This window comes from Tachyglossus aculeatus, chromosome 18 (genome assembly GCF_015852505.1).
Source record: "Tachyglossus aculeatus isolate mTacAcu1 chromosome 18, mTacAcu1.pri, whole genome shotgun sequence".
NCBI lineage: Eukaryota > Metazoa > Chordata > Mammalia > Monotremata > Tachyglossidae > Tachyglossus > Tachyglossus aculeatus.
In genome coordinates this window covers 17,175,261-17,189,301 of record NC_052083.1, presented here as the reverse complement: position 1 = coordinate 17,189,301, position 14,041 = coordinate 17,175,261, and the positions used below count along the sequence as shown (strand labels likewise).

General features: G+C 43.4%; 1 protein-coding gene across 1 annotated transcript in view; it reads right to left on the bottom strand.

The window, feature by feature from the left end:
• Nucleotides 1–8,391, bottom strand: part of PKD1L1 (polycystin 1 like 1, transient receptor potential channel interacting) — a 97,089-nt gene extending 88,698 nt beyond the window's left edge. The window contains exons 1-7 of the mRNA XM_038760087.1: nucleotides 8,380–8,391; nucleotides 7,442–7,974; nucleotides 6,709–7,037; nucleotides 4,726–4,884; nucleotides 3,285–3,404; nucleotides 2,138–2,309; nucleotides 1,685–1,924 (exon numbers count right to left, since the gene is read on the bottom strand). Of these exons, the coding sequence (XP_038616015.1) occupies nucleotides 1,685–1,924; nucleotides 2,138–2,309; nucleotides 3,285–3,404; nucleotides 4,726–4,884; nucleotides 6,709–7,037; nucleotides 7,442–7,974; nucleotides 8,380–8,391 (1,565 nt within the window). The remainder of the gene's footprint in view (nucleotides 1–1,684; nucleotides 1,925–2,137; nucleotides 2,310–3,284; nucleotides 3,405–4,725; nucleotides 4,885–6,708; nucleotides 7,038–7,441; nucleotides 7,975–8,379) is intronic.
• Nucleotides 8,392–14,041: the final 5,650 nt, after the last annotated feature.

Genomic DNA, 14,041 nt, shown 5'->3' with positions numbered 1-14,041 from the left:
CTCCCCGTCTCTCCAGGCTCGCATCTCCTCCTGCCTTCAGGACATCTCCATCTGGATGTCTGCCCGCCACGTAAAACTCAACATGTCCAAGACTGAACTCCTTGTCTTCCCTCCCAAACCCTGCCCTCTCCCTAACTTTCCCATCTCTGTTGACGGCACTACCATCCTTCCCATCTCACAAGCCCGCAACGTTGGTGTCATCCTCGACTCCGCTCTCTCATTCACCCCTCACATCCAAGCCGTCACCAAAACCTGCCGGTCTCAGCTCCGCAACATTGCCAAGATCCGCCCTTTCCTCTCCATCCATACCGCTACCCTGCTCGTTCAAGCTCTCATCCTATCCCGTCTGGACTACTGCATCAGCCTTCTCTCTGATCTCCCATCCTCGTGTCTCTCCCCACTTCAATCCATACTTCATGCTGCTGCCCGGATTGTCTTTGTCCAGAAACGCTCTGGACATGTTACTCCCCTCCTCAAAAATCTCCAGTGGCTACCAATCAACCTGCGCATCAGGCAGAAACACCTCACCCTGGGCTTCAAGGCTGTCCCTCACCTCGCCCCCTCCTACCTCACCTCCCCTCTCTCCTTCTCCAGCCCAGCCCGCACCCTCCGCTCCTCCGCCGCTGATCTCCTCACCGTACTTCGCTCTCGCCTGTCCCGCCATCGACCCCCGGCCCACGTCCTCCCCCGGGCCTGGAATGCCCTCCCTCTGCCCCTCCGCCAAGCTAGCTCTCTTCCTCCCTTTAAGGCCCTACTGAGAGCTCACCTCCTCCAGGAGGCCTTCCCAGACTGAGCCCCTTCCTTCCTCTCCCCCTCATTCCCCTCTCCATCCCCCTTATCTTACCTCCTTCCCTTCCCCATGGTACCGGTATATATGTATATATGTTTGTACATATTTATTACTCTATTTATTTATTTATTTTACTTGCACATATCTATTTATTTTATTTTGTTAGTATGTTTGGTTTTGTTCTCTGTCTCCCCCTTTTAGACTGTGAGCCCACTGTTGGGTAGGGACTGTCTCTATATGTTGCCAACTTGTACTTCCCAAGTACTTAGTACAGTGCTCTGCACACAGTAAGTTCTCATTAAATACGATTGATTGATTGATTTAAAGAACAGGAGGAAATTCCTCTTTTTAATCTCCTCAGCACTTTGGCGTAAAATGGCAGCTCGCCTCAGGCCACCAAAATGGTAGCCCCACCCCTGCTTATGTGAGTGGCCAGATGCTAATTTCCATTCCAGCATAATATGTCTGCTGCATGACCTTGGGCAAGTCACTTAACTTCTCTGTGCCTCAGTTCCCTCATCTGTAAAACGGTGATTGAGACTGTGAGCCCCATGTGGGGCATGGACTGTGTCCAAACTGGTTAGTTTGCATCTACCCCTGCACTTAGTACACTGCTTGGAATATACCGAGTGCTTAGCAGATACAATTTTTTAAAAAGTGGCTCAGAAACAAATTCCCATTTTCCATACGAGAACTTAAGAATCAATACCAATAAAAGGGCACTTCAGGAGTTCTCCACCTATTCTAGGAGTGAAATTGCAATCTCCCATCCCAGTCTATAATGCTCATTTCAGCAGTCAGTACCTATTTCTAGCTTCTTCCACCTGAACTGGATTAGCTGCCTAGACATTCAAGGTTTATGTCCTAGAGGCAAGTATAGCTTCCCAAAGTTACCTAGTATATATGTGGCTTTCAGTGCTCTTTCCTGGCCGTACGCTGCCATCTCCAAAGTTCCATAGGTGAGTGACGTTGGTTCCAAAGTTAATCCTGCACTCGAAATTCAAACTGGAATTTATCAGGACCGATGCTCTGGACACGAGCCGATTGGGCACGATTTTCCTTTGAATGCAGACAACGTGGGGGTCTGATGTGATAAAGCTGATCTTATCGGAAGCATTAACTAGCACCTGATAGCTGAAAGACCCAGAAGACCGGGGTAAGAATCAGATCATTGGATTGATTGTGAACATGTTCCACTAAGCCATATGGCTATTACAACTACATCATTTTGAACGAAAGAATGAAAATTATCCTAACAAACCAAACACCAGGTAGAGTTAATTACAACATATACTTCAATTCCACTGCCGCACTCCGCGTGAAAATCACGTCATCATTTTCACATACCTATTGGGAACGCTATATCTTTTTGTTATGGTTCTTGAAGTTGTTCTCTCTGGTGGACTCCTGTCTCCAAAATACCACAGAAATTCTAGCGGGTTTGTTTCAGTTGTCAGAGCAAAAAAGGTGATGTCCGTATCTGTGGCAAATACTGTCCCATTGGTGAAAACAGAAACAGCTACAGGAAAATAATCAATGGTAAAATGACTAAAAAAGTGGCTTACAACATTTTACAAAGCATTGCACGTACACAGAAGAGCATAGTAGTCCTATAATAGTTACTTCCAATTTTATCTGGCATAAATGTTCCATAGAAACAGGTGTTTGAAGGCAAAAATGTTAAGTGCCGAGGTCTGTAAACTCTCCAAACACAGGTCAGGACTGAATCAAATGGTTGCACTAGCTATCGGACGGTGAGCCACACCTCGCTTTTGAAGGGAGAGTGGGCAGTAAAATCTAGGAAGAATTTTTCTACTGCTCAGAGATTCGCAGATTTTTTTCCTCTACGCTAAGGGCATTAGGACTTTAGGACAGTGCTCTGCACCCAGTAAGCACTCAGTAAATAGCATTGAATAAATGACAAGTCCTCCTCCCCTTACTCTCCCCGCCTTCAAAGCCTTATTATAGGCACATCTCCTCTAAGAGGCCTTCCCTGACTAAGCCCCGCTTTCCACTTCTCCCACTCCCTTCTACATCACCCTGCTTGCTCCCTTTATTCACCCTCCCCGTCTCAGCCCCAAGCACTTACGTACAAATCTGTAATTTATTTCTCTATATTAATGTCCGTTCCCCTGAGTCCAGACTGTAACCTCGTTGTGGGCTGGGGATCGGTCTGATTATTATTATATTGTACTCTCCCAAGCGCTTATTACAGTGCTCTGCACACAGAAAGCGCTCAATAAGTAGGATTGATTGATTGATTCAAATCCGATCTTGACTTTCAGAGCCCAGATCGTTGTCTGGGGTGAATAATTCCAAGAACTGTTTGGGGTAGGTATCGCTGACACCATTTTGAAGCGAACAAAAGCCCGGAGATGGTCGAACTTGGAACCCAGCCCATTTCCCTGATTCATTTTCTTGTGTGCCTTTTCCCGAGCTCTGCCGCCTCCTCACAGCCCCTAGATCGGGGCTGGGTGAGGTGGGGATCACTCACACTGGATACCGTCCAGAACAGTCACCAAGGTCCACGCTTGGCAGATTCCCACCCTATTCCACGCGATTAAGGTCACATTATAAGTTGAAACGGATGAAAACTTGTGGATGATGTTCAGTTCTAAAGGAAGAAGAAGAAAAAGTGATGTCATTAAGTGAAGTCAGAAGATGCAAATCAGGTCATTAGCATCCTGGAATGAAGGGTTATAATGGTAATGGTGCCTTCACATATTTAATTTCCCACCTATTCGGTGGAGAAACGTGATTATGAAAGAGAATAAGGTTGTAGTCAACAATTTCCTCCTATTTAACTTTCCTTTATCTCTGTCCCTTTCCTTATGATACCCGCCATCACTTTTAATTAACATTCCTCACTAAAGATTAGAAGATGTGAATCTACTTTATTGTGAAATAACATCGCTTTCTGCAAAAGAGGTCTTGGTTTTACAATTCCGCCCCCAACTAAGTTTTCAGCCTGCTTTTAGATTGAAATTAATGGGGCCCCTTGATTTTATTTTGTTTATTGTTCTTCAAAAATATTCATTTAGTGGCCATAAAAAATTGAATTTATTCATTCATTCAATCGTATTTACTGAGCGCTTACTGCGTGCAGAACACTGTACTAAGCACTTGGGAAGTACAAGTCGGCAACATACGTGACTTGACATCACTCCATCAGAGTTGCTTGCTTCTCTTAGCTTTACCAAATAGAAACCATAATTTCTTCTTTAAAGTGGCAAGGACTCCAACAGAAATTAATAAAGGGAAACATTCTTATATTGACCAACGCTCACGATCCAGTCTCCTATCCCTAATGTTTACATGTTTCTTCACTGGGTCAGAATCCTATGAGTTATTCAAAGGCTAAATAAGTATATATGTATATATGTTTGTACATATTTATTACTCTATTTATTTATTTATCTTACTTGTACATATCTATTCTATTTATTTTATTTTGTTAGTATGTCTGGTTTTGTTCTCTGTCTCCCCCTTTTAGACTGTGAGCCCACCGTTGGGTAGGGACTGTCTCTATGTGTTGCTGACTTGTACTTCCCAAGCGCTTAGTACAGTGCTCTGCACATAGTAAGCGCTCAATAAATACGATTGATTGATTGATTGATTAAATAAGATGATAAAATAAAGACGCCGCCTATTTCTTAAACTGGGCAAGGGAGAGGCAAAGTATTTCTCCCATCAGCTTCCAATTGTGTTCAAGGTGACTTTCCCTATGATGCTAATGGCATCCGAGATCTAGAGCAGTGACTTCATTCGGGATCAAGGAATCTGTAAAGTGGTCGGTTTCCACCTTCCGATCATCAGTTCTCACCAGAGAATCACAAACCCCCAAAAGAAGAGTGAAATTGAGTTCTTGCCTTCTGCCACGTAGGTGGTCTCATCTCCCATGTTCCATGTAAATGTTACGTTTGTCCCCTTCCCGAGAGATGCGGTAAAGAGAATCAGTTCATCCTTCTGGATACTGCTCGAATTCACGGACACGGATAAGTCTTCTGGGGCCATTTCAACATAATAGGGTCCTAGCTCATCCTCGATTCGGTAAAACTCATTGAAAGCAATCACTCTGATCATATATATACCCTCTGGGGAAAAAAAAGAACAGAACGGACAGACACTGCAATACTGAAAGACAGAATAACAACCTGAGTCTAAAGTTTAGCAGGGGGCAATAGATATGCTTTACCAATGAGAGTGAAATCTCTTATTTTAAAAACAAAATGCAGATAGTAAGACAGGGAACATTCTAGAGTTTCTAGGAAACATACAAAGCCCACCCCCTTATCTTATTCCAGTCCAGTTTTCCCATTTTAAAAGTCGAATGTCCATTTTCAGTAGGTTGGCAGTTGAGGGATGGCTAAGAGGGATGGAGTATTGGTGGAGATAATAATAATAATAATTGGCATTTATTAAGCGCTTACTATGTGCAAAGCACTGTTCTAAGCGCTGGAGAGGATACAGGGTGATCAGGTTGTCCCACGTGGGGCTCACAGTCTTAATCCCCATTTTACAGATGAGGGAACTGAGGCCCAGAGAAGTTAAGTGACTTGCCCGAGATCACACAGCAGACATGTGGCGGAGTCGGGATCCGAACCCATGACCTCTGACTCCAAAGCCCGTGCTCTTTCCACTGAGCCACGCTGCTTCTCTGTGAAGATGTGAAGATTTAGGATTAAGAGTTAACAGACTGGGTCCTGCCCAACACACTGTAACACAAATGGGGAAAAGGGAAAAGATTGGGCATTTTAGGCAGAAGGACCTGGGTTCTAACCTCGACTCCGCCACTTATCTGTTGTGTGACCCTGGGCAAGTCACTTAACTTCTCTGTGTCTTAGTTACTTCATCTGTAAAATGGAGATTTAGACTGTGAGCCCCATGTGGGACATGGACTCTGTCCAACAGTTTGCTCGTACCCACCCCAGCACTTAGTACAGTGCCTGGCACATAGTAAGCACTTAACAAATCCTACATTTATTTTAGGCAAAGAGAGTGACGTTAGCAATCGCTATTATTATCACGGCATTTGTTGAGCGCCTACTTTGTGTCAAGCACTGCCGTACGTGCTGAGGTAAATTTAAGATAAATCAGGTCAGGCCCAGTCTTTGTCTCATATGAGTCTAAGAGGAAGAACAGGGATTGAATGCCCATTTTACAGATGAGGAAACTGAGGCACAGAGAAGTTATGTGACCAACTCAATTACCTTGTATTTAACCCTGTGCTTACTATATACTATATATAGAGAAGCAGCGTGGCTCAGTGGAAAGAGCACAGGCTATGAAAAAAGAGGTCATGAGTTCAAATCCCAGCTCTGCCACTTGTCAGCTGAGTGACTTCGGACAAGTCACTTAACTTCTTTGGGCCTCAGTTACCTCATCTGTAAAATGGGAATGAAGACTGTGAGCCCCCCAGGGTACAACCTGATCACCTTGTAACTTCCCCAGTGCTTAGAACAGTGCTTTGCACATAGTAAGCGCTTAATAAATGCCATTATTATTTTTAAGAGAAGCAGCTTGGCTCAATGGAAAGAGCACGGGCTTTGGAGTCAGAGGTAATGGGTTCAAATCCTGGCTCCACCAATGGTCAGCTGTGTGACTTTGGGCAAGTCACTTAGCTTCTCTGGGCCTTAGTTCCCTCATCTGTAAAATGGGGATTAATACTGTGAGCCCCAAGTGGGACAACCAGATCACCTTGTATCCTCCCCAGCGCTTAGAACAGTGCTTTGCACATAGTAAGCACTTAACAAATGCCATTATTATTATTATTATTCTTATAGTGCCTGGCACACAGTGAGTACTTAAATACCAAAATTATTACTATATAATTATTACTGTATCTAGCCCAATAGGTTAATATAAGTGCTGGGAATATAGTAAGCACTTAAATACCAAAAAAAAAAGTTGCAGAATACCTTTCTCGTAGTGATGATGGGCAGTAATCTCTACTTCATAGGTCTCCTCCTCTGTGTTGTTGCAAATGATAGGTGAGCCATCCCCAAAATCCACCATTACAGAGGCAGTATTTTCGGAAAAAGCATGAATTCGGAATCCCAGATCCCTGGTGGCATATTCGCCATTTGCTTTTAGCAAAAGAATTCCTTGGTTCACCTCAACAGGATATGTTTTCACAGCAATTGCTCCTCCGACTCTGATGTCGGGAATCCTCACAATGAAGCTGTGGTCCAGTAGACTGGATATCGACAACGAGAAATTCTGTTTGCCAGGTTCTCTACGGATGATACTAACAGAAAAGGAAAAACAAAGCTAAATACAGTTTCATTGCAACGGGTTTCTAATTGACATTTCTTGCCCTCCAAATCACCAGAGGCAGAAAAGCAGCCTATCAAGGACTATTCGTAACCAAAGTTGGAGGGAGTAAGTTGTCATTTCTGTAAATGAAAAAAGAGGCTTGGAAGATACAAAAAAAAGCATCTTGTTTTTTGAAACAGTGAATACTGCCTCATCTCCTTAGCTCGATCTTAAAGAGTAAGTAATTAAAACTGACAGGTTTAGTATTTGGGCCAGATCAATTTTACAGCAGGAAATGCAAATGGAATAAAAGGAAAAGCCTAGATACTGTCAACTTGTGAAGTGCTTTAGTGAGATCGATATGCCAGTACTTAATTTAAAAATGGTGCCTCTTACCTGTCGAGGAAAGTGTAATTGGTGGAGGGGCATGTAGTATGCTCCAGGAATGTTAGATGAGTGCCAGTTTTCATCGATATCGAGGCATTAGTGGGATCCCCCATCTTAATGTTGCGAGGCAAAGACAGAATCCTGGGGATTTCTGAGTCTTCTACCGGAAGCTGGTTAGACTGAGCCGGGTCATCAATGGAATTGGAAAACACCACAGTCATATTATCACATGCCACCGCAGAAAGATGGTTTTGAAGTGAGAAAACCGAGCAACAGAGGGAAGTAGAAAAGCACTTCTCTGGACAAGTCCATTGCTGAGACCCAGTACTTTGGCTCTTTCGGTCACCGAAATTCAGTATAATTACATATTCTTGCTGTGGGTCAACTTCCACGGGAATAATGGTAAGTTTGCACCAAGAGGCCTCGGGTACCGTCAGAGTGATTGAACCACGGTGGAACTGGCTCTTCATCATTTTACTATCCAGGGGATGACAGGATAATGGTACCGTTAAGTTGGCCACCAGGCTAATTGTCATTATCAGCTGAAACAGGCAAAAAGTTTGCTTTAATGAGAGTTTCTAATAACGATGATGATGATGATGTTGGGAGGATGTGTTAGAAAAGAGGGGGAAAGATGGATGGGATGACGGTGGTTAATGGGTGGATGGGATGGTGATGGCGGATGGATAGATGGATTAATAGGATGATAATGGTAGGTGGGTGGATGGATGGGATGATGATAGTGAGTGGATGGGTGAACGGGATGACGGATGGATGGGTGAACGGGATGATGACGGTGGGTAGGTATCCTGGATGAAAGGTTGGAATGATGATGATGGATGGATGGGATAATGATGGATAGGATGACGATAATACTAATGCTAACAATTATAATGCTTTAAATTTGTATAACTTAGTTTTCAAAGAGCTTTCATAGGAGTTAGCACATTTAGCCTCATGATACCCTTACGAGATAGAGAGGCAGGTACTTTTATCTCCATTTTACACATAGAGAAACTGAGGTTTGTGACTTGTCCTGGGTGTCAATAAGCCAGTAGCAAAGATAGGTCTCAAACTGAGGAGAATGAGGGCACAGCTCCACTCCAGCCTCTGTGCTCCTGCTCGGAGGGAGGACGAAGAACAAAACACTAGTCTGAAATAAAGTTAACCTGCAAACTCTGATAATGGACAAGCGATTGGATATTAAACAGGCTCAAGCAGGAAAAAGGAAGCAAGACCAACTAGACCCCATGAAATAGATCTTTGTGGTAAGAATTCCATAGAACAGTTTCAAAACCAACCTTTGACAAATAGAAGGCATTCAAATGTGTCTGCATGTCAGAGTGAATCCACTCATAAACGAAACAGAAACCACCACCAATCCAAGAATTCCTCATTAAAACAGAAGGTGGATGTAAGCTTCAAAACCTGGAGGAAAAAGAAAATTAGGTTATTTTTAAGACCACTGCTTCCAAAGTAGAACTAAGCTATTCAATTATAGTATTGGCTACTAATGAAATCCTTATCCTCTGTTGACCGGATTTTAGTTTTACAGAAAAGGTAATTGAGCTGGCCAAGAGAGTCTAAGTTCTGCACATTCTAGCAACCCTGGTTACATTGTAATACTATACAGTTAGGAATTAAAATAATAATACAAAAATTGTGGTATATGTTAAGCATCTACTATATACTAAGTACTGTGGTAGATACAAGATAATCAGCTCTGCCACTTGTCCTGTGTTACCTTGGACAAGTCACTTGATTTCTCTTGCCTCAGTTACCTTATCTGTAAAATGGGGATAAAGAGTGTTAGCCCCATGTGGGGCAGGGACTCTGTCCAACCAGATTACCTTGCATCTACCCCAGTGCTTAGAACAGTGTCTGGCACACAGTAAGTGCTTAGTGAATACCATTAAAAAAAAAAAGGTCAGATACAGTCCCTGACCCACACGGATCTCACAGTCTAAGGAAGACGGGGAACAGGTATTAAATCCCAATTTACAGATGAGGGAACTGAGGCACAGCAAAGTTAACTGGCTTGTCCGAGGTCACCCAGAATGCAATGTCCATCCCCTACATTAGGTTGTGAACTGTTTGGGGGCAGGGATTATGTCTACTAGTTCTATTGCTTTCTTCCAAGTGATTATGATTCTCTATGCACATTGGGTGTTCAATAAATATGATTCATCTATTCAGTGAAAAACTTAGGTGGTCGAGCATTCAAAAACAGACTTCTTGGGGTTCGCCTTCCAGCTATCGCCCTATTTCCCTCCTCCCTTTCCTGCCCAGCACCTTGCAGGGGATGCCTACACCTGCTGCTTCAGTTCCTCTGCAGCCACTCTGTTCCTGCCCTATTTCAGTCCAATTTTTGCCCCTTCACTCCACTTAGACCACACTTTCCAAAGTCAACTTTGATATCCTCATCACCAAATCCCCTGGTCATCTTGACCTCTGGATTGTCTTTGAAAATGATGTCCTTTCCCTTAATTATTTATGATACTTGTTAATCACCTACCAACTGCCTTGAAAGCACTGTAGTAATCGCTGGGGTAGATACAATATAATCAGGTTTCCTTCTGCTTGGAACGCCGTCAGACTTCGTATCTTCTGACAGCATTCTTCTGCCAATTTGTACTTCCCAAGTGTTTAGTACAGTGCTCTGCACATAGTAAGCACTCAATAAATACGATTGATGATGATGATTCTTCTGGTTCTCCTCCTATCTTTCTAACCACTCTTCTGTTTCTTTCACTGGCTCCTCTTCCTCCTCTCGTTCTCTGATTCAACCCTCACGGCTTTGCTCTGCGTCTCCTCTTCTCCCCGCTACATTCACCATCTCAGGGAGTGAATCTGTTGATGGGGATGACTGTAGCTACCCACCTCTGGGAGGCTGATTCCCAAATCCACCTGCCCCCCTCCCCTGTAATTCAATCCTGCATCTCCTCTTGTCCCCGGGGTAATGCCAGGTCGACAGACTGTCAGCATTCCAGACTCCGCGTGTCCCAACAGAACACCTTCCTTTCTTCCTAAACCCTCTCCTTCTCCCAACTCTCCCATATCCACTGATAACCCCCCATCAATCAATAATAATAATAATGATGGCATTTATTCAGTGCTTACTATATGCAAAGCACTGTTCTAAGCGCTGGGGAGGTTACAAGGTGATCAGGTTGTCCCACGGGGGGCTCACAGTCTTAATCCCCATTTTACATATAAGGGAACTGAGGCACAGAGAAGTTAAGTGACTTGCCCAAAGTCACACAGCTGACAATTGGCAGAGCTGGAATTCGAACCCATGACCTCTGACTCCAAAGCCTGTGTTCTTTCCACTGAGCCACGCTGCTACTCTATCATTATTACTGGAGCCCGCAACAATTGGCCTTTCTTACCCACTTCTCTTCAGCTCACAGATTAACTGTAACCTTCTTCCATCTCACCTGCCTTAACAACAAGAATAACAACGGCATTTATTAAGTGCTTACTATATGCAAGGCACTATATTAAGCGCTGGGGTGGATTCAAGCAAATCGAGATGGATACAGCCCCTGCCCCATGCGGGGCTCACGGTCTCAATCCCCATTTTACAGATGAGGCAACTAAGTCCCGGAGCAGTGAAGTGACTTGCCCAAGGTCACACGGCAGACAAGTGGCAGAGCTGGGATTAGAATCCATGACCTTCTGCTCCAGGATGCAATGCAGTACAGTGCTAAGCGCTTAGTACAGTGCTCTGCACATAGTAAGCGCTCAATAAATACGATTGATTGATAATCAACATGGGAAATTCCACTCCATCAATCCACTACTGAAAGGGTTGGTCCTCCCTACTTAACCTACACATATATATGTATATATACATATATACCTACCTGTATATATGTATATATGTTTGTACATATTTATTACTCTATTTATTTATTTATTTTACTTGTACATATCTATTCTATTTATTTTATTTTGTTAGTATGTTTGGTTTTGTTCTCTGTCTCCCCCTTTTAGACTGTGAGCCCACTGTTGGGTAGGGACTGTCTCTATATGTTGCCAACTTGTACTTCCCAAGCGCTTAGTACAGTGCTCTGCACACAGTAAGCGCTCAATAAATACGATTGATTGATTGATTGACTGATACAGAGCTACCAGTTGAGTGATTCCATGTTGGGAACCCCCATCCCTTTCAGTACAATGCAGACACTGGCGATGGCTTCATCGGGATGCCGACAAACATCTCAGAAATAAAATGGACATTGGCTTTGCAGCGTGTCTGTCGAAGAACGGTCTATCCTGTCCGCAGGATAAGTGGGCAATTATGCCCTGGCTTCGGGGGCGACCTCAGCTGCATTTTCCTGCTTTTCCAGGAAATATTCTCCAGCGATAAAGAATCTGAAGGGATAATTAGTTACCCGAAGGACAACTTTTATATGGCGTCAGCATGAAAGACACGGTCCCTGGGGCATTCCCAATCTGGTCGGATCATTCGTCATCCAAAGACTATTAAACTTTCTTTATGGAGACAACCAGGCCTTACCTGTCAAGCATCCTGCCGGATGTTGCGAGCACCAACTTGCCAAAAAGTCTTGATTGCTTTGGTCTTAATTAACCGTGCACATGTTCTTTTCCCTTAAAGGCCATTTACGTTTATGGGGCATTCAACATTCATCTTCAAGGTCTAGACAATTGCTTTGAATAAGCCTTAAGCTAATTGTAGCCTAATGAGTCAAACAATTAAATTTTATTGCAGATCAGTCATTGCTCAAAGCTAGAATTACTGAGAAATGTTTAAGGCACCATTACCATTATGGCAAGCCGAGCGGTTAACCCACAGGCTAGTCTGATGGAAACAGTACCTGTCCAATGGAGGTTGTAAAAAAATTCCATCTCTCAGGGTTACAGTCCCAGATTCAGGAGCAGAAAAGCTGAACACCAATTTACTTCCACCAATCAATCAATCACTCATACTTACTGAGCACTTACTGTGTGCAGAGCACTATCCTAAGTCCTTGGGCGAATACAACAAAATTAGCAGACACGTTCTCTGCCCATAATGAGCTTCCACGCGTCGCCTTCGTTCGTAAGGAAATTTTAGTATTGCCTAGCAATCCGGGATACATATAGATCTATATGTTGCCAACTTGTACTTCCCAAGCGCTTAGTACAGTGCTCTGCACACAGTAAGCGCTCAATAAATACGATTGATGATGATACCACAGACCGAGGTGTTTAAAATGCACAGAAAGTCACCCTTTGCCTCATACCTAATACCCTCATACTTGAATTACACTCTTCAAAAGGTGAACACGCCGACACTGTTATTTTTCAGATGCAATGTCAAACCCCAGATGAAATTTGCTGGATCAGGGAGATAAAGAATGGAAATAAAGGCATCATAACAGGGCAGTAGAAGCAGCGTGGATTAGTGGAAAGAGAACAGGCTTGGGAGTCTGAGAACACGGGTTCTAATCCCGGCTCCTCCACTTGCCTCCTGTGTGTCCTTGGGCAAGTCACTTAACTTCTCTGTGCCTCAGTTACCTCACCTGTAGAATGAGGATTAAGACTGTGAGCCCCATGTAATCAGGTTGTCTACCTTGTATCTACCCCAGTGCTTAGAACAGTGCTTGGCTCATGGTAAGCTCTTAACAAATACTATTATTATTATTATTATTATTATTCCCAGTCTTCTGCAAAGACTCCTGAGCCAGGTTATACCTGACCTTCATCCTCTAGCCAGCTGCACTTTGGGGGTTTCTTAACCCCCGCCAATTACACCTTAACCGAGATTGGAAATACATTAATGCTTAGCAACATATAAATCCAAATGCTACACAATTACCCAGAAAGCATTTCAAACTGCATTAAAGATGAGTTTGCTGTTTGGAAATGCAATAACCCCTTTACAAGTGAATTTATAATGATGATAAAAATCTTGGGCTCTCAAAGCAGCTTTTTTATTACTATTTCTTCACTGATTCATGACATTCAGTTTCTTTTGGGAAGACTCAAATGACATGTATTTAGTCCCCTCCCACCCCTGAATCTGAAACTCCCTACAATCAATCAGTGATATTTATTGTGTGCTTACTGTGTGTAGAGCATTGGATTTTGGGCAAGTCACTTGACTTCTCTGTGCCTCAGTTACCTCATCTGGAAAATGGGGACTAAGACTGGGAGCCCCACGTGGGACAACCCGATGACCTTGTATCTACCCCAGTGCTTAGAACAGTGCTCGGCACATAGCAAGCAATTAACAAATGCTATCATTATTATTAACAAATACCACAATCAATTTATTAACTCCTCCTGTGTTCTAATCCCTCCTCTGCCCCTCACCTGCTGGGTGATCTTGGATAAGTCACTTATCTGCTCTGTACCTCAGTTTCCTCATTTATAAAATTAAAGACCCATCTCCCACCTACTTAGACTGTAACTCCCTATGGGCCTGTGTCCCACCTGGTCATCTTCAATCAATCGTATTTATTGAGTACTAACCGTGTGCGAGCACTGTACTAAGTGCTTGGGAGAGTACAATATAGAGCTGGTAGACATTTCCTGCTCTACCTGGTCATCTTCAATCAATCAATCGTATTTATTGAGCACTAACTGTGTGAGAGCACTGTA